This window comes from Eriocheir sinensis, chromosome 4 (genome assembly GCF_024679095.1).
Source record: "Eriocheir sinensis breed Jianghai 21 chromosome 4, ASM2467909v1, whole genome shotgun sequence".
Taxonomy (NCBI): Eukaryota; Metazoa; Arthropoda; class Malacostraca; order Decapoda; family Varunidae; genus Eriocheir; species Eriocheir sinensis.
Window position 1 is genome coordinate 1,917,397 of NC_066512.1, and position 26,885 is coordinate 1,944,281.

The 26,885-nt window shown below is 43.2% G+C and overlaps 1 protein-coding gene across 4 annotated transcripts in view; it reads right to left on the reverse strand.

Annotated features, from left to right (window-relative positions):
• The window catches only part of LOC127007948 (ankyrin-2-like), a 119,874-nt gene that overhangs the window by 4,082 nt on the left and 88,907 nt on the right, over nucleotides 1-26,885 (reverse strand). For 3 of the 4 annotated variants that reach the window (XM_050879499.1, XM_050879512.1, XM_050879492.1), the window contains one exon: nucleotides 11,325-11,729. The exons of the other annotated variant lie outside the window; for it this stretch is intronic. In XM_050879499.1, coding sequence (XP_050735456.1) covers nucleotides 11,325-11,729 — 405 coding nt within the window. The remainder of the gene's footprint in view (nucleotides 1-11,324; nucleotides 11,730-26,885) is intronic. 4 annotated transcript variants of the gene reach the window in all.

Here is a 26,885-nt window from a genome sequence, read left to right on the forward strand (position 1 = left end):
GTGGACAAGGCAAGATAAATGTGATAGCTGTAATGCCATCAGGATCAAGGAGAGGTAGAAAAGATGAAGAAGTATAATTGCTCAATATGTTTTTAGCTAAAAGACAAAAGTCTCTCGAAGAAATGGAGTTGGCAAGATTGATATTTTTCTATTGCCGGAGGAGTTTTTAGTAAGTCGAAGAATCGATTTGACACTTTCACTTTTCTAAATTAAAGGCCCAGTCACACTGGCTTTGCGATCTACTGACGACCTCCCGCGACCTGCAGGTCGCGGGAGGTCTCACATTGTCGTGCGAGCGATCGTCATGTGTCTCCATCCGCCGTGCGACCGAAAATGTCGCCTGGAGGTTTTGGGTGCTGCACCAAAACCTCCAGCCGACCTCTCAGGTCGGTGCCGGGCTCGTAAAAAGGTTGCCGTTTGGTGGCCGAATGGACTGCGTCTGGACGGCAAGCGGACTGCCACCGGTGGCCGACAGGTGACGGTTAAAAACTGGTGAACGGTGACCGGATGGCGAGCAGACGCCGTCTGGTTGCCGTCAGGTAGTAGGGGGTCGCTGATGTTCACCGTCCACTTTGCATCTGTCATTGGCCGTGATTGACGTCCGGCCTTCCACCTCACGGCGAGTTTTGCGGCGACCGGTGGTAGGTCAAACTAGCCTTGACCTGAAATGAGGTACATTTCTGAGCAGTGATGTACTGGTCCTTGCCTGTCGGTCACCGGTCGGGGTATGGGGGGGGCGTCTTGGCCTGACTCCAGGTGTGAGGTCAAGGTGTGAATCTTACCATGGTCGCCGTCCGGCCATCCACTGGACGGACACTGGACGGACTACTTTGCCACCTATGTGGTCGGGAAGCGGTGGGTGTGAAACGCAGCATTTTGGGGTCGCGGGTGGTCGTTCGCAGGTCGGAAAGTCAGTGTGACTATAGCTTAAGTAGCTTTGAAGGTAACTCACAATTTTACCTCTAATTATGCTCTCGCGCGTAGCTTATAGCTACTACTGAGGTTAGGCTAATGGGCCTGTAATTACCCGATACTTTTTTGTTTTGTTATTTAAAAATCGGTGTTTCGTTTTAACCATTTTCCAGTCCGAAGGGGCGATACCTAGTCGGAAGGACATATTGGATACGGTTGTGAGAGAGGTGAGTAATTCGATTTTTGATTCTCTTAATAGAATAGGATAGGCATTGCCTGGTCCTGGAAATTTAATTGTTTTAAGGAATTGTAGAATATTAAGGAATTCATCGCTAGTTATCACAAAGTTGGTTAAGGTATGAATGGAATTATCGTGTTGATGTTGGTGGTAGTGATGGTAAGACTGCCAGAGTTGCACATCGAAGAAAAATAATATTTCAACAAGTTCACAATGCGGTGGTTTTCAGTTACTTATTCACCGTCACTGTCGTTAAGGGTCCAGTCGCATTTCTGATCTCCTTTCTGTTGTTTATGAAATTGAAGAAAGACTTCGGATTGGTTTTACAGTTGGCGGAAATATATATATATATATATATATATATATATATATATATATATATATATATATATATATATATATATATATATATATATATTTTTTTTTATACCTACGCTTTGCTTGATGTACCAGTCTTTTCACTTGTCGCCTGGCTTCAAAATGAAGTCTAATATTTTCTGGCGTGTTTTGCTTTTTTTTTTTTTTTTTGCCTGTAAAGCAAATTTCTTGCCTTAACAAAGTATTTGATTTCGCTGCTAAACTAGGGTGGACTTTTATTACTGTTTTCTGCTGAGTGAGTAATTGATTTTTAAAGTTTAGCCACTTTTCCTCTACATTGGAATCATCTGATAATTGCCTTCTGTCAGTTTTTGTAGGATTTCTACTTTACACTTTTGAAATTACGCACAATTATTCTATTTTCACATACTTTTGTTTGAGCTGTAATGTTGACGCGCATCAATTTGTGGTCACAAGAATAGAGATGTTTTCCTGCGGTAACATTACTGCAGGGTCACTGTAACAAGATCGAGTGTGTTATTAAGTCGAGTTGGTTCAGTAACTTAGGAAATTATCTTCTAAAAATTCAATCATTCCATGTAACTCGCTTCTGTACCCGACAGTGACGCCCAGTCAATATAAGAGATATTAAAGTCTCCTAATATCAGTGAGTCGCAGTCATTGAGTGTACATTTCACATCATCATCGAGTGATTGACCCGGAGGCCTATAGGTGACGGATATATTTAGATTATACTATAATGCATTTACTAGCACCAGCGGCGTAGCTAGGGTCTATTTAATAGGGGGCACACGGGGGAGCACTTGCTTTTCTTAGGGGGCACACATACCACATGATTTTCAACTAAAGTCATGTTTTGAATTAAAATTTTTAAACATTTATTGTATTCGTAAACAACTAAACAAGCGAAAGAAATTCAAGTTGAATTTAATTATAAAAACAGAAAATAAATGATGTCTGTCACACTTGACAAGAATTGGCTTGGTGCAAAATAAACAAGCATTAAAATATGTATGTATGTATGCATGCATGCATGCATGTACTATGTATGTAAACAATTACACAACACTATGTAATCAATTACACTTCAATTACACTTTCATATATGGCATGGCAAATGGAAATTATGTACAGAAATAAGGGAAATAACCTAATTATAATATATTATGCATGTTCTTAATAAAGATAGAAAAATATGCCTAGAATTTACTAAAAATGAACTGTACTGCCATTCAATTCTTGACCATTGAGCACCATTTTCATTAATATATCAACTGTTAACTTATAACACAATATAGTCATATATATAAATGAATTCTACAGCAAAAATTTTCCGCTGAGCTTTGCAGAAAAGTCTGTGACAGAACATGCTGAATGCTGATTAGTAAATAGTAATGCATCACCGGTAAACATTTTAACTGATATGAACTACTGTCAGATTCTTAACATCGTGACTGAAATATGAGTAGCAATATCAAAACCACTTTCTGCCCAAAATTATTCTATATGCTTAACGTTACCAAGACAGGCTGTCAGACATAGACACATAGTATAACAAAAATAGTTTCTATTATATTAAAAATATAATGTTCACATGCAGAAGTCTAATCTACATTTACGTAAACAATTTTACATATATACTGTTACGTATCACTTTGCTGTAAAGCATAAATATAGGTCTTCATATACCTAACTTGACTGAGTGTGAGCCGTACAAACAACAGCAGTCAAATGTACATCTCAAAATAGCTGTATTTTTCTGTTGTTATGTTTCTGCGCAAACACAGAAACAAAATGTTCCATGTCAGTATGTTTTGCTCTGCTGGGGTGAAGCCCAATAACTCCAAGTGATGAGAGTCTGGTATCAGACATGGTACTTCGGAGGTAGCTTTTGATGAGTCGCATTGAGGAGAAACTCCTCTCACATGATGCTGAAGTTGGTGGCAGTACCAATGCAATGTTAATAAGCTTACACAGATCTGGGAATGCCTCCTTATATGGACTCAGGAAAACTGAAAGTTCAACAAGGCTGTCAACAATAAGTCCCTCATTTTTCTTCTTCTCCACAAGTCTTCTTCCTTGTCGCAGCTCTACATCTAAGTATTCAACATCCACACAGTACTGTTCAGCCATAGGTTTCAAAGCGCCCAAATCCAGAAAGTTTAAACTACGTGGATCTAGCACAGACATTGATTTGAGCAACTTTTTATTAGCATTACTGAACCTGAGTGCAGTTCTTCGAGTAATCTAGCTAACACTTCGTAGTACAGGTTTACACAGTACTTCTTCTCAAGTGATTCATGGTTGTCTTGTGTGTTTCTTTGGCCAGTTGTTTCCAGAAGACAAAAAAATACCAGGTAACTACCGACCCATTAGTCTAACATCAATTGTAGGTAAGCTACTCGAGAGCATAATTAGAGACAAAATTGTGAGTTACCTCGAAAGCCACTCATTAATTGGGGATTCACAACATGGCTTCCGTAACAAAAGATCCTGCCTGTCAAACCTACTGACCTTTTATAACGATCTCTTCTCAATTTATGACGTAACCAAATCAGTGGACGTAGTCTATCTTGATTTCCAGAAAGCGTTTGATAAAGTCCCACATCATAAATTACTTTATAAATTAAAGCAAATAGGCATTGACGGTCAAGTAAACCAATGGATCGCGAATTGGTTGAGCAACAGACAACAAAGAGTTGTGATTGACGGATTTAACTCAGAGTGGGCGCCGGTCACTAGTGGCGTCCCTCAGGGCTCGGTTCTTGGCCCAGTGCTCTTCATTATTTACATCAACGATGTGGATGTTGGACTCAATAATCGCATTAGTAAATTTGCAGACGACACAAAGATTGGTAACTCGGTTCTCACTGACGAAGACAGGCAAAGCCTCCAAGAGGATTTGCACAAAATTTCAGCTTGGTCGGATAAATGGGAGATGCCCTTTAACGTAGACAAGTGCCAGGTCCTTCAAGTTGGAACAAAAAATAAGAAGTTCGATTACGAAATACGCGGCGTTAAACTCACAAGCGTTCAATGCGATAAGGACCTGGGGATTAAAATCGCGTCAAACCTCAAATTCTCACATCAATGCATCGATGCAGCTAATAAAGCGAACATAATGTTGACCTCTTCTTTGGCAACGACGCCCTCTATGCCCGTGACGGGATACACTTGACGTTCAAGGGTGTTGAGGCTCTCTCAGACTCCCTTGAGCGAGCACTTGGTACCCTGAGGGATTTTTTAGTATAGGCGAGGGGGGGAGGAGTAATGGGAGCAATGGGAGGAGTAATGGGAGGGGACATCTAGCTCATAATATAACCAGGCAGCTTAGAAGTAATTCTAGAGGAGTAACAGAGGACGGGCTAAGAATCTTCTATACTAACAGCAGGAGCCTCAGAAACAAGATAGACTTACTAAGGGGTGAAGCTTGTTCAGAAAATTTTGACATAATAGCGATCACTGAGACATGGATAGACTTTGCTAATAGAAATTTTAGGTCAGAATTTGAAATAACGGGTTATCAGATGTTTCACAAAGACAGAAGGGGCAGAAAGGGAGGTGGAGTTGCGCTATATGTTAAAGACTCACTTAAATGTTTAGTTAACAACTCAGTCAAAACTAACATGGATTCAGAATCAGTTTGGGTGGACGTTTACAAAGGAAAGAAAACTAACTCTAGGAGTTATATACAGGCCACCCAACCTTAACAGGCAGGACACGAGTATATTACTACAGGAGATTGGCAGGGCGAGTATAAGTAGAAATGTCTGCATAATGGGGGACTTTAATTATAGGAATATAGACTGGGAAGATCTAGTGGGTGACCTGGAAGCCGAGGACTTTCTTGAAGTTATACAAGATAATTTCCTTAAGCAGGTAGTTACTGAGCCTACCAGAGGAGATAACATATTAGACTTAGTCCTAACCAATAATGGGAACTTGCTACGTGAGTTGGAGGTGGGCGGAGAGTTAGGAAATAGTGATCACAGAACGGTTCGTTTTAGGTTAGACTGGTAGTTAACCCTTGATACAAACCCAGTGTTAGTGCCAGATTTTAGAAGAGCAAACTACGAGGGGCTTCGAAGACATCTTGAAGGGGTAAACTGGGATAATTTAGGGATTCATGAGGGCCAGAACTGCGGATTGGAGAGCCAGGAGAACCAGGTAGAAATGTCTTACAATAATTTAGTTAGAGTAATAGTAGAGGTGCAAGAACAGCATATACCACAACGAACACTTAGAAAAGAAAACAATGATCCTAAGTGGATGACTCGTGGACTAAAACACGAGATTGGGTTAAAGAAGAGAATTTATCAGAAAATAAAGAATGGGGAAACACATCTCAGGGGCCGGTACGTCGAACTATCTAGATTAGTTAAGAAAAACACCAGGATAGCAAAACAGAACTATGAGATCAAAGTAGCAAATGAGGCGAAAAGTAATCCTAAGGGCTTCTTTCAGATGTATAGAACACAACACGGGAGAAAATTGGACCGCTGAAATCAAACACAGGGGAGCTAGTAGAAAATTACGAAAATATGAGCACATTGTTGAACGACTACTTCCTTTCAGTATTCACACAGGAGGATCGATCGACTATACCGGAAAGAGTTCAGGTGTACGAGGGCGGGATGGCGATAAATTGAGGGATATAATCATTACCAGGCAAGTAGTTCAGGATGAGATAGATAAGCTTAAGAAGAACAAGTCGCCAGGTCCTGACGGGATATTTCCGAGGGTATTAAAGGAGCTAGGTGATATAATCAGTGACCCACTAACCGACATCTTTAAGATGTCGGTAAATACTGGCTATGTGCCGAGCCTATGGAAAGTAGCTAATGTGACGCCGATTTTAAAAAGGGGACAGGTCAGTTGCTTCAAACTATCGAACAATTAGCTTAACATAGGTTATAGGGAAGATGCTTGAGTCCATATTAGACAGGAAAATTCGGGAGAATTTAGAGATACATAGCTTAATTCACGACTCGCAGCATGGGTTCACAAAAGGTAGGTCATGCCTCACCAATCTCTTGTCCTTCTACAATAAAGTATTTGAGGCGGTTGACAGAGATGAAAATTATGATGTAATCTATCTTGATTTTAGTAAAGCGTTTGACAAAGTTCCTCACCAACGACTGTTGCTTAAATTACAGGCTCACGGAGTAGAGGGTAAAGTTTTGAACTGGGTCAAGGCGTGGCTTAGCAATAGGAAGCAAAGAGTGCAAATCAATGGTAAAAGATCTGACTGGGGATGTGTTACGAGTGGGGTCCCACAAGGTTCGGTATTAGGTCCACTTTTGTTTATTATTTATATCAATGACTTAGACACAGGAATTAGTAGTGATGTTAGTAAATTTGCAGATGATACCAAGATCGGTAGAGTAATTGAGTCGGATCAGGACGCTAGTATTCTCCAAGGTGAACTCAACAGATTATATGACTGGGCGGATAAATGGCAGATGGAGTTCAATGTAGGGAAGTGCAGTATTCTGAGTGTAGGTAGGAACAACCCTCACATAACTATTGCTTAAATGACACTCTCATAAGTAGGTCTGGGTGCGAGAGGATTTAGGGGTCTTAGTGAGCTCTGATCTCCGTCCAAGGGCACAATGCATTCAAGCTAGAAATCGAGCTAATAGGGTACTGGGATTTATTTCAAGGAGCGTAAGCAACAGAAGCCCAAGTCTTCCTCAAACTATATTTAGCATTAGTTAGACCTCATCTTGACTATGCGGTTCAGTTCTGGTCACCCTACTATAGAATGGATATCAAAATGTTAGAATCGGTGCAGAGGAGGATGACTAAGATGATTCAGGGGTTGAGAAACTTGCCATACGAGGAAAGACTCAAACAGTTAAACTTGCATTCTCTAGAAAGGCGAAGGGTGCGTGGAGACATGATCGAGGTTTATAAATGGATGAAGGGCTTTAATAAGGGAGACATTCATAAGGTTTTGTTGGTAAGAGAACCGGGTAGGACACGAAGTAACGGGTTTAAACTGGATAAATTCAGATTCAACAGGGACATAGGCAAAAATTGGTTTACTAATAGGGTGGTGGATGAGTGGAATAGGCTTAGCAGTCATGTGGTGAGTGCCAATACAATTGTCACATTCAAAAATAGACTAGATAAATTCATGGACAGCGATATTAGGTGGGGTTAGATACACGGGAGCTTAGGGTCAAAGGAGCTGCCTCGTACAGGCCTACCGGCCTCTTGCAGACTCCTGCGTTCTTATGTTCTTATGTTCTTATGTTCATTAAAATAAACTTTTTATTCAAGAATAAAGATGTAATACTTCCGCTCTACAATAGTTTAGTCACACCCCACTTGGAATATGCGGTACAGTTTTGGTCTCCCCACCATGCAAAGGACATTGCTAAACTAGAAGGTGTTCAGCGTCGAGCAACAAAAATGATCCCTTCCTTGCGCAACAAATCCTACGAGGAAAGGATTTCCACCCTTACCATGTTCTCTCTTGAGAAACGTCGCCTCTGAGGAAAACTGATCGAATGTTTTAAAATACTTAATGGTTTCACGAATGTAGACAGAACAAAATTGTTTATGATCGATGACACTTTGCGAACGAGGAACAATGGCACAAAACTCAAATGTAGACAAGTAAATTCAGACTGCACCAAATTTTTCTTCACCAACGTTGTAGTGCGAGAATGGAATAAGCTCCCACCATCAGTGGTCCAGTGTAACACGATTGACTCCTTTAAAAACAAGCTCGACCGTCACTTCCTTGAACTCAATATTAACTAGAGTAGAAAAGCAACGTTTTGGAGCCATCTGATTAATGTAAAATCACTTAGGTTTAAGGACAGACCACCTAGTCTGGACCATGGGGTCTGTGTGGTCTGATTTTCTATATAAATCTATGTAAATCTCCTTATACCATATCTTATTTATTTCCTCATTTTTATGTCTAATATGGTGATGTTTATAAGATATTAATGTTGGAAAACCTTTATTTACCACAGAAAAAAAATATTTTTCACATAGATATGCATTAAAACATAGACTTGCCGGGCAACACACCCTGGGACCCTCGCTGGCCCCTAGTGACGTCACTGCATACGCAGTCCGTTTGAATTTTGGTCGCCTCTTGATCAGACCCTGTATACTCTGGACCCTGGTGTAGACCAGACCAAGGATGAGAGACATATTAGGATAAATCGCTAAGCACTTGTTTTTCCCACAGTGCACCGCGCTCGTGACGTCACATGTAAACAGAGACGTGTGGCCGCGGCGCCACTGGATTGAAGTTTCTTGCTGTGAACAATGACAAGGTGTGCTGCTTACGGCTGTAATAACAATAACATTTGCAAGAAGCTAGGAAAGCTTCATTTATATCGTTTTCCGAAGACAGAGTCCTTAGTTAGGCAGTGGATTCATACGTGTAGTCGTAAAGATATGTTAAATCCAGATACTGCCAGACAACACACAGCACTACATTATCAAGAGGAAGCTGATCAAAAAGTCACCACAGGCAACAAGATCACTAAAGGCCGATGCTGTACCTTCCCTTTTTCTCCCAAAACAAAAAAATGATCCAGGTAAGCAATATGATCCACATCGCTCCAGTGCATTTTTTTTTTCTTATTTTACGTTATTTAGGAGGGTATTTAACTATGTAGATTAAGGAAGGTTTGTATTGTCTTAAATAGGTGAAAACAATAGTAAATAACGAGGAATCAACAAAAATAATAAAAATAATAAAATATTATTACAATATTGAATGTATAGTATTGTTCTCTTATAAGTAAAACAGGTCACACCTGTGCTTAATTTCTTATTGTAATCATCAGTGAGAACTAACACCAATGCCTAATGATAGTTATTTGGAACTAAAACTGTTAGGAATTAGCTTAGTTAACCGGGGGATTAGACAAATTAGCTATTTCCCTTACGGAACTAGTCTCGGGCCGAGAGTTCGAGCCAACTATGAGTATCGTCTGAGCTCAAATAAGCCTTGGATGGTGCTTAAATACTTCGGTCATCGACTCCCAAACCGAGACAGAATCAAATTATTCACTGCCTAAATAACTAACTAAACTAACAATGAATGGAATTACAATATTGAAGTGTTTCCTTCATAAACTAATGAGTAATTGACCCTGCTGAATTATAATTAAAGAGCAAGGATAATTTAACCGTTGGAAACTGAGACGAAAGCCACGCTATCTGGAGAGAGAAATTCAAAATATCGCTTCAGACCTATGTGGCTGGTTTTCCCCCACTCCTTCATCAACTCTCAAGCAGTCACCACCTCAGCACTTGCAGCTCCTACGTTAACTCGCGGCAGTGCTATTTATTCTTTCAACTCGAGAGTTACTACACCCCTGAGACGGATTCTTCAAGGACCACTATCTTCTTTGAAACCCCTCTAAGCTAAGTGCCTGCCAGCAGTCTTTGATACAATCAGATTTTACTTATGGGCCTGTAAGGATAATCATTTGTTCGGCTGTCAGGAAGGCGCTGGTGAGGTCCCTACACTGCCTGCTGGCCGGTAAGTCTTGGTATTCTGGGGAATTTGTCATATGAGTGTGTGGTCGTCCTGCGAGTAAACCGTTGGGGAGCGGTAAATTCACTGAATCCCAACAAAACTTGAACCAAAAAAGATACAAGAAAAGTATAATAACGTGAAAAGAAAAGTTAGGTAGACATATGGAGGAATGTTAGATGTGAGGCAAAGGATGAGTGAGACATGAAATGCATAGGCTATAATGCGTCCTAGGGATGAATGTATAAGAGTGATATGTTAATGAATAAGTACAGTAGAAACCTTTATAATACCTCTTAATGGAGAAATAAGGGGACCAGGTAGGAAAAATTGAGCTAGTAAGTACAGAGTGGCTTAAAACTACCCACATGCTGTCCAGAAGACCACCTATCAACCCGGACTCTAGATTCTAGGATTAAGGATGAGCTCCGGGAGGGTAGCATGAGCCAATGCAAGATGGCGCCACTATAAACACTCGCCTGCGCCAGAACGGGCTGGGCCGACCATCAGGCCCCACCGGGAAAAAGCCTACCGGCGCAATAGGCTGCGACGTAAAAAAAAAAAAAAAAAAAAAAAAACATGGGTAATTCTAGGTTATAAAGTATAAATAAGGCATGTACATTAACATATGTGTACATCAAATCCTTAATAATCTCTCATAATGGAGAAATAAGAGGAAAATGGAGCAGGGCTGTGGAACTGGGCTGGAGTCACAATCGGCGTGCTCCTTATTTTGTACGTGCCGTGCTGGGTTGTTACAATATATCCCAGGCTTTATGAAGGAAAATACCTGAAAAGATCCAAGCAGAAGCTAGGTATAACTTTAGCAGTTGTTAACCAGCTTAAAAAATATATAAAACGTGTCGATCGGTCCACAACTACCACTCGCCTTCTCTCAGGGTTTTGCCAAAGATCTATAGAATTCTTGTCTAATACTAATACCACATCATATTAAAACTACCTGTAGCCTACAACTATTATCTGTTTCAGAGAACACCACACTTCATATATGATGTGTAAATCCTTGAATAAAACCAAGATTCGAATGAGATTCTTGCTGGCGAGGGTCTCCAGCGCGCGTCACCGCTGTGACGTCATAGAACACGTGACGTCATGGCTGAGTTGACGTTTCACTGAACTATCCTTAGTTTGTTTCTCATCCTTGGACCAGACCGGGTGAACTGGTGCTGTAGAGACGTAAAGTACGCGTGACCCCTGTGTGTGTGTGTGTGTGTGTGTGTGTGTGAGAGAGAGAGAGAGAGAGAGAGAGAGAGAGAGAGAGAGAGAGAAAAAAAATCAGATTTACGAAAAGAATGGACTTACTTGTTCCAACTGTTTTCTAGTCTCTGTGGGCATAAGATCCGTTGACAGACGTTTTCTTTTGTCAGACACGTAGGGGCAGGCACCAAGGTTTCTGACGAGTATTTCAGCCATTGTCCACTGCTGTGCGTCTAACGCAGCGTGCAGGGGGCTGTCACACTCCGCAGCACTGTAAAAAGGCCACGCCCTCGCCCTCTGGAGGAAGGACGCCGTCACGGGACAGTTGGATTTTGAGGCCGCGGACATGAGCAGCGTAATGTCTGCGTAGCTGGCACCTTTGTTCCATCGCCAGGCGGCTGTCCACGGCGTGTCTCCTCGTATGACTCTGAGCAGAAATTTGATGCCCTTGATAAGACTGTCGTTTCCTTCCAGGCGAGTCCGTTCAATCTCCAACCTCGTGCAGTAGGCCTGTAAATAGTCAAATAAGAGTTTGGATCTGTTCGTGGGTGTCCAAAAATCAAAGTTAATGGGCACATAATTCGTGAATTACGTCACTACCTTCTAACTGCCCTCAGCTTGTGGTTCTGTTTCTAAACTCCTCTCTAGATATTCGTACTACGGCAGGAATTGACAATTGTTTGTTCATAAAACTATTATATACTAAATACACTTTAAGAAACGTGTCTGTCGTAGCTGCATTTTTTTTATTTTTACATACGTATTCATAATAAAGGGAGGCGGTGGCTGTGCGGATAGTGTACCGGCGCGGCGTCCAGAAGGACCCGGGTTCGCGTCCCATCCGCCGCCACAAGCTGGATTTTAGTCACCACCAAGTGGCCTAAGACGACCCATGCTGTCCTGAAGACCACCTATCAGCCCGGACTCTAAATTCTCTTTCTAAAAAGAGGATCAAAGATGAGCTCCGGGGGGACAGCAAGATGACGTCACGATAAACACTTGCCTGCACCAGAACGGGCTGGGACCGACCATCAAGTCCTACCAAGAAAGCCTACCGGCGCCATAGGCGGAAGGTAAAAAAAATAATGCTTTGGTAGGTTTGGAGCAGGCCTATCTGAATGAGAAACACGGCGCACTCATCCACGCCGAGCTGTTTCATTTTTCCTCTTCCTGAATAATTCTTCTCTCTAAACGCTGAGGATGGGTTGGCACCTCTGTAAGGCTGGGAGACGGTCGTCCGAGGTTAAGCGATGGTTGAGCGCTGCGGCTAGCAACACACAACTCTGGTCCCTTATTCCGGTCAAGACGGGCGGCCGCTTCTGGCTCGAGGAGGTCAGTCGGCGTCGGCGTGATTATGAGCCAAGCGGGCACCACTGTATCAGGTGGTGGCTGCGTATACTCTCCTGCTACCCTTGGGACTTTTGAGCTTATAAGTCAAACGATCAGTCTCCCCTTGTGAGGTTCTGTGGTGGGTAAGGGCGCAGGAGAGTGAATTCGAGCATTTCCATACCTCGAAAAAAGATGCCAGATTATCTGGAAAGCATAATATGGTACAGAAAACTGGGTCTGCTATAAATAAAAATGTTTTGCTTATCCCAGTGTAATTCAAAACAAAGTTATGAATATTGAGAACATCTTTCTTCAATAATTTTTGACGCAGATGCGGTATTATAATAAATGAAATTATGAACCTTTTGTTGGACCGCTGTACAATCTACGACCTGGGGGGAAAAAAATGTTCGTTGTTTTTTGGTCTACAAAAAACTTCTGTACTATCAATTTTAGGAACTTTATACACTAAAGCAATTAATAAATCACGAACACAGACTATACTTGTTCATATGTATCAATACAGCTTGGCATTCTTATATGAAATTGTCCGTAACCAAACCCAAACAAACCTTCTTCTTCTTCTTCTTTTGACCTGTATCGCTTCTTAGGTCCTCCTCCTCTCGATCCTCTCTTCTTTTTATTCGCACACTTTGCTTTTCAATAGTATTGTGTTACGTATTTTTCCTCACTGTAATACGCTATTGTATTATAATTTTCTGTTTGTTGCTGAAATCACTTATTTCATTGTTTTTCTGTGCACTTATTCAAGCATTTGTGCCCTTTTTTTTCCCAGTACTGCGTCAGGAACACTTTTGCCAGCTTTACAATTTTTCTTTGTTTCCTTTTTGTCTCCATACAGCCCTAACAGTGCAGATTGCTCCGTTGTCCTCCTACCCCACTCCTCCCTGCATATTACCGTCACTACTCCTGCTAATAACTCCCCTCTCTGCCTCTCGTAATTGCTACATTCTACAATTAGGTGTTCCACTGTTTATTTCTCCCCTGTCCTACAGCTACAATCAATCAATCAATCAATGGGGGCATACGCCGGGGGGTGCGTCGCCTCGCCCACCCTACGACGCCAAGCCCAAGGGTCCCTCCGGGCGAGTCTCCATGCAGGCCCCTTTCCCAACCCGAGTACCTCCCGGCAGGATCTATCGAATTGCTCCTGCCACGAACTCCGTGGGCGTCCCCTTGGCCTCCTCCACTCAGGATTGTCTCTTACAGAGACAACCCGATGAGCAGGATCAGCTTCCGGAAAACGTGCCACGTGCCCATATAGCCGGAGTTGGCGTTGATACTATGCAGGTAATATATGTCGAATCAGTCTCACGGCGTGAGTAGTCGCCGGTTTGACACAAAGTCATTCCAGCGATATCCCGTGATTCTGCGTAGACACTTATTACCAAAGGCATCAATCCGCCTCTTCAAGTCCCCATTTAGTGTCCATGTCTCACAACCATAGAGTAAGACAGGGAGCACAAGGAACTTGAAGATCCGGATCTTTGTCCTTCTGCACAGGTACCGACAACGCCATATACTCGTGTTGAGCGAGTCCATAACACCGTGGGCCAGAGAAAATCCGCCGTAAGACTTCCTGACCAGACTCACCGTTGTTATGAACTACGCTACCAAGATACGTGAAACTTTCTGAGATCTCAACGTCCTCGCCACACTCATGAACAGACTGTACTGTGTCATTCAGCAAGCCTCCAAACACCTGTACCTTGGTCTTGGCCCAGGAGACCAGGAGTCCCAAGGGCTTCGCCTCCTCGTGCAGTGCCTCCAGGATTACTGCATCATCAGCAAAAACAAGGTCAATGACCATGGTATTGCCAATGGATGCTCCGCAATGACTCTGGCCCACAACTCTGCCCAGTACCCAGTCCATACAGGTGTTGAAAAGCGATGAGGCAAGGACACAACCCTGCCTCACTCCCGCATTCACGGGAAAGAAGCTGGACAAGAACTCCCCCTAACTTCACAGCACTCTCTGTCCCAGAATACAAGCCAGTCAGCAGACCAATAGTCCTCGCAGGAATTCTACGGAGTCGCAGAAGGTCCCAGAGTGCCTCACGATGCACTGAATCAAACGCCTTCTTGAGATCGACATAGGCTGCAAGCATCCCCTGTCGAAACTCACGTCGGCGCTCCACCAGTACGCGAAGCGCTAGGATACGGTCAGTTGTTGACTTGCCAGGCGTGAACCTAGACTGTTCAGGTCTCTGCAGCTTCAGCAGCTGGCTGTGAATTCGCATCAGCAATAGTTGGGCAAGCACCTTGCCTGGCACACTGAGCAGCGTAATACCACGGTAGTTGTTGCAGTCCTGGCGGTCCCCTTTCCTTTTCCAGATAGGGACGACCAACCCCCTCTTCCAGTCAGGAGGAATGGTACCGGACTGCCATACGGCAGTCAAGACCACATGCAACCCGCGGATCATGGCCTCACCTCCAACTTTGAGCAGCTCCGCACTGATGTTACAGGTGCCAGGTGCCTTCCCACCCCTCAACTTGGCCACAGCATCCGCCACCTGCAACCCAGCAACTGGAAGCTGCCCACATGGAGGGTCCGCCATGTATAGCTGCTCAAAGTACTCAGCCCAACGAGCCCTCTGCCCATCCATGTCCGACACGAGGCAGCCGTCAGCTGTTCGGATAGCGCTCACCTGAGAGGGAGACTTAGAGCGGAGCTTCTTCAGTACTCGGTAAGCAGGTCGAAGGTCATTCGCATTTAAATGGCCCTCGACTTCCTCAGCGAGACCTCTGACATACCTCTCCTTGTCTCTCCTCAGGAGAACTCTAGTCCTACGTGACAGAGCCCTGTATTGGTCCCGGCTCCCAGCAAGTCTGGCAGCGCGACTCTCCTCAATATTCTCCAGCGTCTCCACCGAGGTAAAGCCACTCCTAGATCTCGGGCGCTCTCCAATGTACTCCTTGGCAGCTTGCAGAGTCTCACGTTTGAAGGTATCCCACAACTCTACAGGGTCTTCCAGGGTGCCAAGAACTTCAAACCGATTTAAGACTGTCACTGCATACTCCTGAGCACATGCCAGGCCCTTCAGCCTCTCGAGATGGAACACAGTAGTGTTGCATCTCGAGATTCTTCTTGACCTGACATGAAGCATGAGTGTCGCAACAACAAGCCCATGGTCAGTTGCAAAGAACTCAGCACTCCGGTAAACCCTGCAGTTCTGAAGGATCCTCCAACGAGTACTTACGAGAATGTGGCCGATCTCCTTAGCTACCCCTCCGGCATCGCTATACCAAGTCCAGCGGTGCAGCTCTGGTCTCTGGTACCAGGAACCCGCAATTCTCAACCTTATAGATTTTGCAAAATTCAGGAGAGAGCTGTTGATGTTCCTGGTACCAGATCCATGGGGACCAACACAGCTACAGCTACAGCTACAGCCCTTTGTTTTGGTAGGTCTCGGTGAGGGTGAGTTCGTCCATGGTTCGACCGGCCGCTCAGCCGCTCCTTTCGGCACCGTGCGGGTTTCGGCCTTTTAAATATCTCTTTACCACGAGTTCTACTGACTAGATTCTGCTCGGTACTTGCCAGACTAAACATTAGTCTTTGTGGAATCTATTGGAAAAATGGTTCAAGCTATGCATGCGGCAGGAGAGTAGAAAAATACGCTAGAATGGTGTAAGCTTAGTTGCGAGTATTTAGCTTGTAATAACTGAATGGTAGAGTGTTTCTCACCAATTCACATGAAAAATGTTAGCATAAACACTTGGGATCAATGTCCTGTAGAATATAGGCACAGTGCATCATAATTCATCACGTGAGAGACTTTAGTGTGCGAGTCCTCATCGCTTCAACAGGCCCTGACCCAGTTTTTTGGGTATGGAACCGCGGCCATTAAAAAAATATATATGGCACTTTTGATGTCTGGTCGGGGCAAGATACCACCCCCGCCCCATCAATCACATCCTCCTCATTTTCTTGGGGACCGCCAGAGTGGTGCAGATTTTTTTTTTTTTTTTTTTACCGCAAAGGAGACAGCACAAGGGCCCAAAAAATTAAACATTAAAAAGCCGCTACTCGCTGCTCCTAAAAGAATCCAAGAGGTGGCCGAAAGATAAGTCAGTTTCGGGAGGAGAGGTGTCCTGATACCCTCCTCTTGAAAGAGTTCAAGTCGTAGGCAGGAGGAAATACAGATGAAGGAAGATTGTTCCAGAGTTTACCAGCGTGAGGGATGAAAGAGTGAAGATGCTGGTTAACTCTTGCATAAGGGGTTTGGACAGTATAGGGATGAGCATGAGTAGAAAGTCGAGTGCATGCAGTTAGCAAGTTCAGAAGAGCAGTCAGCGTGGAAATATCGATAGAAGATAGAAAGAGAGGCAACATTGCGGCGGAATTTAAGAGGTAGAAGACTATCAGTATGAGGAGGAGAGCCGATGAGACGAAGAGCCTTTGCCTCCACTCTGTCCAGAAGAGCTGTGTGAGTGGAGCCCCCCCACACATGAGATGCATACTCCATACGAGGGCGGACAAGGCCCCTGTATATGGACAGCAACTGTGCAGGGGAGAAGAACTGGCGGAGACGGTACAGAACGCCCAGCCTCGAGGAAGCTGATTTAGTAAGAGATGAGATATGAAGTTTCCAGTTGAGATTTTGAGTTAAGGATAGACCGAGGATGTTTAGTGTTGAGGAAGGTGATAGCTGGGTGTTGTCAAAGAATAGTGGATAGTTGTTTGGAAGATTGTGTCGAGTGGATAGGTGGAGAAACTGTGTTTTTGAGGCGTTGAAGGACACCAGGTTCTTCTTGCCCCAATCGGAAATAATAGTAAGGTCTGAGGCTAAGCGTTCTGCAGCCTCCAGCCTTGAGTCTTTAAGTTCCTGAAGGGTGGGTCTTCTATTAAAAGAAGTTGAATAATGCAGAGTGGAATCATCGGCGTAGGAATGGATAGGACAGTTCGTTTTGGAAAGAAGATCATCAATGAACAACAGAAAAAGAGTGGGAGATAGGACAGAACCCTGTGGGACACCACTGTTAATAGATTTAGGAAGAACAGTGACCGTCTACCACGGCAGAAATAGAACGGTCAGAAAAGGAAACTGGAGATAAAGGTACAGAGAAGGATAGAAACCGTAGGAGGGTAGTTTAGAAAGCAAAGATTTGTGCCAGACCCTATCAAAAGCCTTTGATATGTCCAGCGCAATAGCAAAAGTTTCACCGAAACGGCTAAGAGAGGATGACCAAGAGTCAGTTGAGATCACCAGTAGAACGCCCTTGCGGAACCCATACTGGCGATCAGATAGAAGGTCAGAAGTGGAAAGGTGCTTTTGAATCTTACGGTTAAGGATTGATTCAAAAGCTTTAGATAGACAAGAAAGTAAAGCAATAGGACGGTAGTTTGAGGGATTGGAGCGGTCACCCTTCTTAGGTACAGGCTGTGTGAAGGCATACTTCCAGCAAGAAGGAAAGGTAGATGTTGACAGGCAGAGGCGAAAGAGTTTGACCAGGCAGGGTGACAGCACGGAGGCACAGTTTTTAAGGACAATAGGAGGCACTCCATCAGGTCCATAAGCCTTCTGAGGATTGAGGCCAGAGAGGGCATAGAAAACATCATTTTGAAGAATCTTTATAACAGGCATAAAGGAGTCAGAGGGGGGATGAGTAGGAGGAATATGCCCAGAATCGTCCAGAGTGGAGTTTTTATAAAATGTTTGAGAGAAGAGTTCAGCCTTAGAGATAGATGAGACGGCAGTTTTGCCGTCATGACTGACGAGTTGAGGGAAAGATGTAGAAGTGAAGTTGGAGGAGATGTTTTGGCTAGATGCCAGAAGTCACGGAAGAGTTAGAGAAAGCAAGGTTTTGACATTTTCTATTAATGAAAGAATTTTTGGTTAGTCGGAGAATAGATTTGGCACGATTTCGGGCAGAAATGTAAAGTTCATAATTAGCATTAGTTTGAAGGCTCTGGTATCTTTTGTGAGCTACCTCTCTATCATTGACAGCACGAGAACAAGCGTGATTAAACCAAGGCTTTTTAGCGTGAGGAGTAGAGAAAGAACGAGGAATGTATGCCTCCATTCCAGAGACAATCACCTCTGTGATGCGCTGAGCACACACAGAGGGTCTCTATCCTGGAAGCAATAATCATTCCACGGGAAATATCCTCAGGTCGTCCCACCGAGCTGAAGCAAAATGCCAGAAGCATCGCCTCTTCGGTGGGTCCAGAGGATGTACAGGAGCGAGAAGGACAGGATGCAGAAATAAGATTGTGATCGGAGGAGCCCAACGGAGAGAACAGTTTGACAGAATAAGCAGAAGGGTTTGAGGTAAGGAAGAGGTCTAGAATGTTGGGCCGATCTCCAAGACGGTCAGGAATACGTGTAGGGTGCTGGACCAACTGCTCTAGGTCGTTGAGGATAGCAAAGTTGTAGGCTTGTTCACCAGGATGGTCAGGGAAAGAGGATGAAAGCGAACATTGAAATCTCCTAGGATGGAGATTTCAGCGAAGGGAGAGTGGGTCAAGATGTGCTCCACTTTAGAATTCAAATAGTCAAAGAATTTTACATAGTTGGTAGAGTTAGGTGAGAGATAAACAGCACAGATGTATTTAGTAATAGAATGACAGTGAAGTCTTAACCAGATGGTGGAAAATTCAGAAGAGTCAAGGTCGTGGGCACGAGAGCAAGTGATGTCGTTGCGCACGTAGGCGCAACATCCAGCTTTGGATTGAAATTTAGGATAGAGATAGTAGGAGGGAACAGAGTAGAGATTGCTGTCAGTAGCCTCAGAAACCTGTGTTTCGGTAAGGAAGAGAAGGTGAGGTTTAGAGGAGGAGAGATGATGTTCCACAGAATGAAAATTAGAGCGAAGACCGCGAATGTTGCAGAAATTGAGAAGAAAGAGGTTCGAGGAGTTATCAAGACACCTCTCGGGTCGGCAGCCAGAAGGGAAGTCCTCCTGGGGAATTGTGGTCCCCCAGGCGGGGACTCCGAGGCATTGCTTAATTGAGCCATTTTGAATTTTGAATTTTGGAAAAAGGTGTATATGTTATGTGAATGTAGTGTGGTGTGGATAAAGAGAGGATCTGTCTTTAGAGAGATGCACAAACTCGTCAAAGCTGGCCCAGGGTCGACCTCCGGGGTCTCTCCGTGTGGGTGCCTGGAACATACTAAGTCTCTCAGAGGATCATCGACCATCTGTTAGCTGAACTCAAGAGGTTGAGAGTGGACTTAATGGGCCTCTCTGAGACGAGGAAACCTGGCAATGGGGAGATCATAGCGGGTGTTACACCTACTACTGGTCAGGCCAGAGCGATGTTGCTCGTCACAAAGGAGTAGCTATAGCCATTTCTAGTCGACTGCAGTCCTATTTTGTTGGGGTTACTACAGTTGATGAGATGATGCTGGTGAGGTTGAAGCATACCTTGGGCTTCATATCTCTCATTTCAGTATACGACCAGACCGAGATAAGTGGACTTCAGGAGAAAGAGATGTTCTACGCCGAGCTGAACTCTATAGTTGGCCGGTGGCCCCCACGTGACACTCTTGTTTTGGGCGACTTCAATGCAGTTACTGGTACAGAGAGAGAGAGAGCTGGCTACGAGTTATGTGCTGCTCCCCGTATCTCTCGCACCAGAAACGTAAACAGTTGACTCCTTCTGAACTTCGTTAAGTCCAGAAAGCTGTCCCGAGCTTCTACCTTGAAAAGCTGAGGGACCGGGGGTGTGCTCAGGAATAAGTAGTGGCAGTCTCAATTCGGTTTGTGGTGCTTGTTCCTCTGGAGGGCCCTAGGGAGTTGTGGGACACCTCAAAGTTTACCGTTTACCGTTGATGAGGTTTCAGGCCCCGCTCCACTGTCAGCGCAGCGCTCCGCAGGGCCGTCAGCAATAATGATGCTAGCCTCAATAATAATCCTCGATATGTACAGTCGCGCTATGAAGTGTTGAGACAGTTTGCAATGACTTTCGTTCAAATAATACATAATATTACTCGAAGAGAAGGGGTGTTTAGGAGTGATTTTGTTATAGAGACACAAAATATGATATTGAGAAAGGAAATAAATTCAATAGAGTAGAAGTTTTTACCTTATAACGATATATTAAGCAGCTCTGCCGAAATTTTGATACAGTTTTCATTCAAGACATTAAAAGACTCAAATGAGTTCTATATTAAGACTATATATATATATATATATATATATATATATATATATATATATATATATATATATATATATATATATATATATATATATATATATATATATATATAACTGCACAAATATATTACTCTTTCGTTCGATGTAGTGATAAACCCTATATTATAAAATATGAAAAAATAATCAGTTGCACTTCATTTGATGAAATGCATAATAAATACTACATAATGAACTCTCATTTGATGATGACGTCATCGGGAACGACATTCATGCATGACTATATAAATCTTGTGTGTGTGAAATCAGCGAGATTCTGAAGAAAAAAAAATCACAAATTCAAATGTCTACATTTTTAATTAACGGTAAAATCCAAAGCGAAGTATTGACAAGTGGCCAGACATGTGATTCAAAGTTGCACGAGACACACGACAGACGACGCAATATAGCCTATTGTACTGCACTGCTAGCCTACCACTTTCTTCCATTCGTCACTGTCGAGTAAATTGTATGCATCTGATCAAAATAATATTATTTATCACTTGTAGGTATGAATAGTGAAGTGACCTCTACTCCGGCCCGGCGACGCTGTAAATGAATGGGGTGGCTACATAGCCTATCATTCCAATACGTTTCTCTTCGCCACATTCACATGAGTACACTGTAAAGTTTTCATTGCATATAAGGGAATCACTGATATTTATTAGGTGTGTGCAAAACTAGACTTTAAAATTAAGTTTTTTTTTTTTTAAGTCGGTAGAGAATGTTTCCCCGAGGGTAGTTGCCAGATGTCGCCAGCCGATGCTCCATGTCCGAAAGATTATGAAAACTGTCTCAACACTTCGTAGCGCGACTGTACTTATTTACAACGTCGTAGTGAGTGAGTGAGTCTTAATTGCTTTCATGGATAGCCTACTGATGTCCTTTTAATAAACATGGCATCATTATAGTCACTTGGCCATGTTTTAGTTCGTGCTAATTACAATATCTTTCCTTTTTATTGTATCAAATATCCATTGTTTCATTTTCCATATATCTGATATTTTCTTTATATTATCACAATTCAATGTCCAACGATTATTTCCAACTCGCTGACCATTTATCACACACAATTTATCTTCCAGTCTCAAACACCAATTAATAGCCATGATCGGTTATGTTACGAATTCTCTCAATTTCAGTTTGAAGAACTACACAACACTGGTCATTCGCTGAGTGGTTGATTTCAGGTTTCTTGTACCTCACACAATTTATGCATTTCCTCTCAGCCATGGAGCAATCTTTTAATTTATGATCACCAGCGCACTTGTAACATTTTGGGGCTTCTCTATTGTTCTTGGCAGTGTAGTTGGCCTCAAGATGGCCGTATCTTTGACAATGGTAACATATGATTGCATGGCATCTATCTCTCACAGTGTACACTCCCCATTCTGGTTTTATCTTGTCATGATGTTTATGAATCAACTCTCTAACAGTTGGATCACATTTCAAAATATAGTTCATTGTGTCACCAGCAGCAGGCTTGCTAATAATCTTCTCAATTTTCCGCTCAACTTCAGGAATTGAGTGTAGGAACTGATTCCTGTATAACAATGTCTCAGTTATCTTATCCCTGGTCTCCTCCTTATGCACATTGCAGGTCTTTGGCCTGAGTTTTCCCACACTTTTTGTGCTAACTCGCTCTACATTTTCCAATTTCTGAGCCGCTTTATTCCTTTTCTCATTATCAAAGTCCATAACAATGTTACCTCCATTCGTGAATCTTGATTCAGTAACCTGAATGACTTGTAATGCCTGGGAAACTTGATTTTTCAACTCTAGCCTTTTTGTCTTGATCAGAGGCCTTCACGACAAGGAGATTCTTCTTCCTCTTGCGTCTGGCTACGTCAGCAAAACTGGCGCGACCCGACTCTGCCTGCTCATCACAAATCACGCCTGCCACCTCACTCAACTCCTCCTTGACACTGGACATCCGAGATTCAACCTCATCTTTAACCACAGATATTTCTTTAGATAATTCTTGCTTGAATTTATCCAATTTTTCAACAATGTTGGTAGCGAGAGACGCTTTATGAAGACATGGAGTGCAAATCCAATTTATTTTAGGTACATTATCCTGCTTGACTCCAGTCAAATTAGCACACTTCACATGACACCACCTTGGACACAAACAGCATGCATTCCACTTCTCGCCTGTAAAATCTTCATAGATACAACAGGAATCTCTCAGACTTCTGGTTCTGCCCGCCATTGTCGACTCAGCAGTTCCAAGGAGTGAGGAGCTCACGCCGGCACGTCCTCACCCTACCACTCGCACTCACTCACTCTAACGTCCTCACCCTACCCCTCTCACTCACTCACTCTCAGTTAACGAGAAGTGCATTGGACAGGTTCTAAGAGTGGAGCTGCCTCGAGGGTAACACTGGAGAATATAGAGGAGAGTCGTGCCGCCAGGCTGACTGGGGACTCGGGCCGATAAGGAACTGTCACGAACGACTAGAACCCTTCTGAGAAGGGATAAATAGAGGTATGTCAGAGGTTTTGCTAAAGGTGTCGAGGGTTGTCTTAATGCAAACAACCTTAGACCTACCTTCCGGGCTCTGAAGAAGCTCCTATTCAAATTCACATCTCAGACGAGTACTCTTCGAACGGCTGCTGGACAGACAACTGAAAATGCAGATGGGGACCGGACTCTTTGGGCCGAGTAAAATTTTGCGCAGCTGTACACGGCATGTAAACGGTTGTACATTCCATCTGGTTCTCTTTCTGCCCTTACTTCTACAATTTTCTGGTTTGCCACATTGCTATTTTGACTGTCCATCTGCCCTGCCCAAGTCCATTTCTTACTCTAACAATCGTTAGGTATCTTCAACCTTCCTCTGTTCTCCAATCCTTGAGGTATCCAGGATGTTACATCCAGCATATTTCTCTATTTTTCTTTGTGCGCTTTATTGCTTCAATCATTTTGTGATGCGCCAAATTTCTGAACCGTTTGCTAGGACTGGCAAGACACATTAACTGTTGGCCTTCTCTTCAACCTGAGTGGCAGGCTGTTATTCATGACATTACTTTGTTTACCGAAATCACTCAGTCCATTTCTATTTTCTTTCTGATTTTTTGTGTCCTGGGTTTGAAATAATTATTTACTGGGTTCTGCTTGTGATCATCTTGCCTTCCTAACTGATTCCTGGACATTCTCTCTCAGCCGTTTCAGTGAAACATATCGATTGTCTTACACATCTCGAAAGCTTCCGATCAAGCTTGACTCAGATCTTTGGAATTCTGTTCCTCTAACATCTCCAGTCTCCTTTCAGGCCGATCTACTATTTCTGCTGCATAAGATGGTCACAGTGGCATCCCTCTGGTCTCCATTTTATCTTCTTTCCAATGCAAACTGTTTTATTCACGCCTACACTTATAACTATACTTTGCAATATTCAATCTATCTGTGCTATTTTTCAGTATCCTTTTCTTTTTTGCCCATGAGCTGCCTCCCTTTTGTAAAAAAATAAAATTGTAAGCGCATAGCTATGTATGCTGATTAGTCTGACGCCCGTAGCCCACGGCGGCACTTCCGCCCGAGACAACTTGAAGGCGATGGGCGTGCTAAGTTGATCCGAACTCTGTAGGCTATCTGTAAAATAGTGTACAACATATAACAAAACTTAAACTTTTTTTAACAAAAGAGAGAGAGAGAGAGAGAGAGAGAGAGAGAGAGAGAGAGAGAGAGAGAGAGAGAGAGAGAGATCTACATAGATTTACATAGAAAATCAGACCACACAGACCCCATGGTCCAAACTAGGTGATCTGTCCTTAAACCTAAGTGATTCTACATTAATCAGATGGCTACAAAACTTTGCATTTCTACTTTAGTTAATATTAAGCAGAAGGAAGTGTCGGTCGAGCTTGTTTTTATAATAATCAATAGTGTTACACTGGACCACTGAAGGTGGGAGCTTACTCCATTTTCGCACTACAACGTTGGTGAAAAAAATTTGATGCAGTCTGAATTTATTTGTTTACATTCAAGTTTTGTGCCATTCTTTCTCGTTCGCAAAGTGTCAGCGATCATAAACAATTTTGATTTATCCATATTCGTAAAGCCATTAAGTATTTAAAAAAAAAAATCGATTAGTTTTCCTCGGAGGCGACGTTTCTCAAGAGAAAAGAAGTTATGGGTTTGTTGCGCAAGGAAGGGATCATTTCTGTTGCCCGACACTGAACACCTAATTTAGCAATGTCCTTTGCATGGTGGGGAGACCAAAACTGTACTGCGCATTCACAGTGGAATCTGACTAAACTATTGTAAAGCGGAAGTATTACTTCTTTATCCTTTAATCAAAAGTTTCTTTTAATGAAGCCCAGCATTCTGTTCGCTTTATTTGCTGCGTCGATGCATTGATGTGAGAATTTGAAGTTTGACGTGATATTGACACCCAGGTCCTTTAAGCATTGAACGCATTTGAGGTTAACGCCGCGCATTTCGTAATCGAACTTTTAATTTCTTGATCCAACTTGAAAAACCTGGCACTTATCTATATTAAAGGGCATCTCCCATCTACCTGACCAAGCTGAAGTTTTAAGCAAATCTTCTCGGAGGTTTTGTCTGTCTTCGTTAGTGAGAACCGAGTTACCAATCTTTGTGTCGTCTGCAAAATTACTAATGAGCTTATTGATTCCAACGTCCACTGCGTTGATGTAAATATTGAAGAGCAGTGGGCCAAGAACCGAGCCCTGAGGGACGCCACTAGTGACAGGCGCCCAGTATGAGTTAAATCCGTCGATCACCACTCTTTGTTGTCTGTTGCTCAACCAATTCGCGATCCATTGGTGTACCTGACCGTCAGTATCTGGTTGCTTTAGTTTATACAGTAATTTATGATGTAAATTTTGTCAAACGCTGTCTGGAAATCAAGATAGACTACGTCCAGTGATTTGGTTCCGTCATAAACTGACAAGAGGTCGTTATAAAATGTCAGTAGGTTTGATAGGCAGGATCTCTTTTTACGGAAGCCATGTTGTGAATCTTTAATTAATGAGGGGCTTTCAAGGTAACTCACAATTTTGTCTCTAATTATGCTCTCGAGTAGCTTACCTACAACTGAAGTTAGAGTAATAAGCCTGTAATTACCCGGTATTTTTTCATCTTTCTTGAAAATCGGTGTTACGTTATCCTTTTTCCAATCCGAAGGGACGATGCCTTGTTGCAAAGTTATATTGAATACGGTTGTGAGAGAAGAGAGTATTTCGCTCTTTTTTCTTTAAGCAGTATAGGGTATACTTTGTCAGGTCCAGGGCTTTTATTTGTTTTAAGGGATCGGAGATCATTTAGGACTTCATCGGTAGTTATTACGAAGTTAGGCAATGCATGAATGAGATTTACGTTAGTAGTATTGTCGTCGCTGGTGTTGGCGGTAGAAGTGGGAAGACTGCTATCATTGAGGTAGAATTGGTGGAGTCGACATGGGCCGCTAATCCCATTCATTGAGGTGAAGCCGCCGAACAGTCATTTTTTGGGCCGCAAGATGAGGGATACCAATGTGAGAGCTCACTCCCACTACCTTGTTGCGACCTCCAGACCCAGTCTCATTCATTATGATGGTGGTGTTTTTTATTTTATTGATGCGGTAGATCTATTTCATAAATACCTGACCTGACAACACCTGACATCTGCCAGGTATCCGCCACCTTGCAGTCCTAAAAATGACAGTTCGGCGGCTTTTCTGGTCAGGGGCTGATGTCGACTCCACACCTTATACCTCCATGTCATGACTTATAGTCTATTCAAACCTAGTATTCATCTGGCGCCTAAGCAGCATTTGTTACGCGGCACCTGATTGGCTGGCCTCACCTCTCGGCTCTCGCTCTGTGGGGGCATACTCAAAGCTTTCAAAGGCGCCTTTCGTGGCAACGGCGCCTTTCCGCACCGCCGTTCCCCGAAAGGTGCACACACAAAAGCTTGGCTGGACGTTGCCATCTTTGAAAACATGGCTCGTAAGCGCCTTAGCGAAGCAGCGGGTCGGAGCTGCCGTTGAGGAGGCGCCTTTTAGCGAGTAAATGGCGGAGAACGCCTGTCTCTTAGCTCACAATTACTTAAAAATACAACCTCAGAACTTGGTTTTGTGTGAAACACATAATTTCAAGAGTAATTACTGGGTGGCAGCACCGTAGTAAACTTATATTCACTTACATTCTAGACCTCTTCCTTACCTCTAA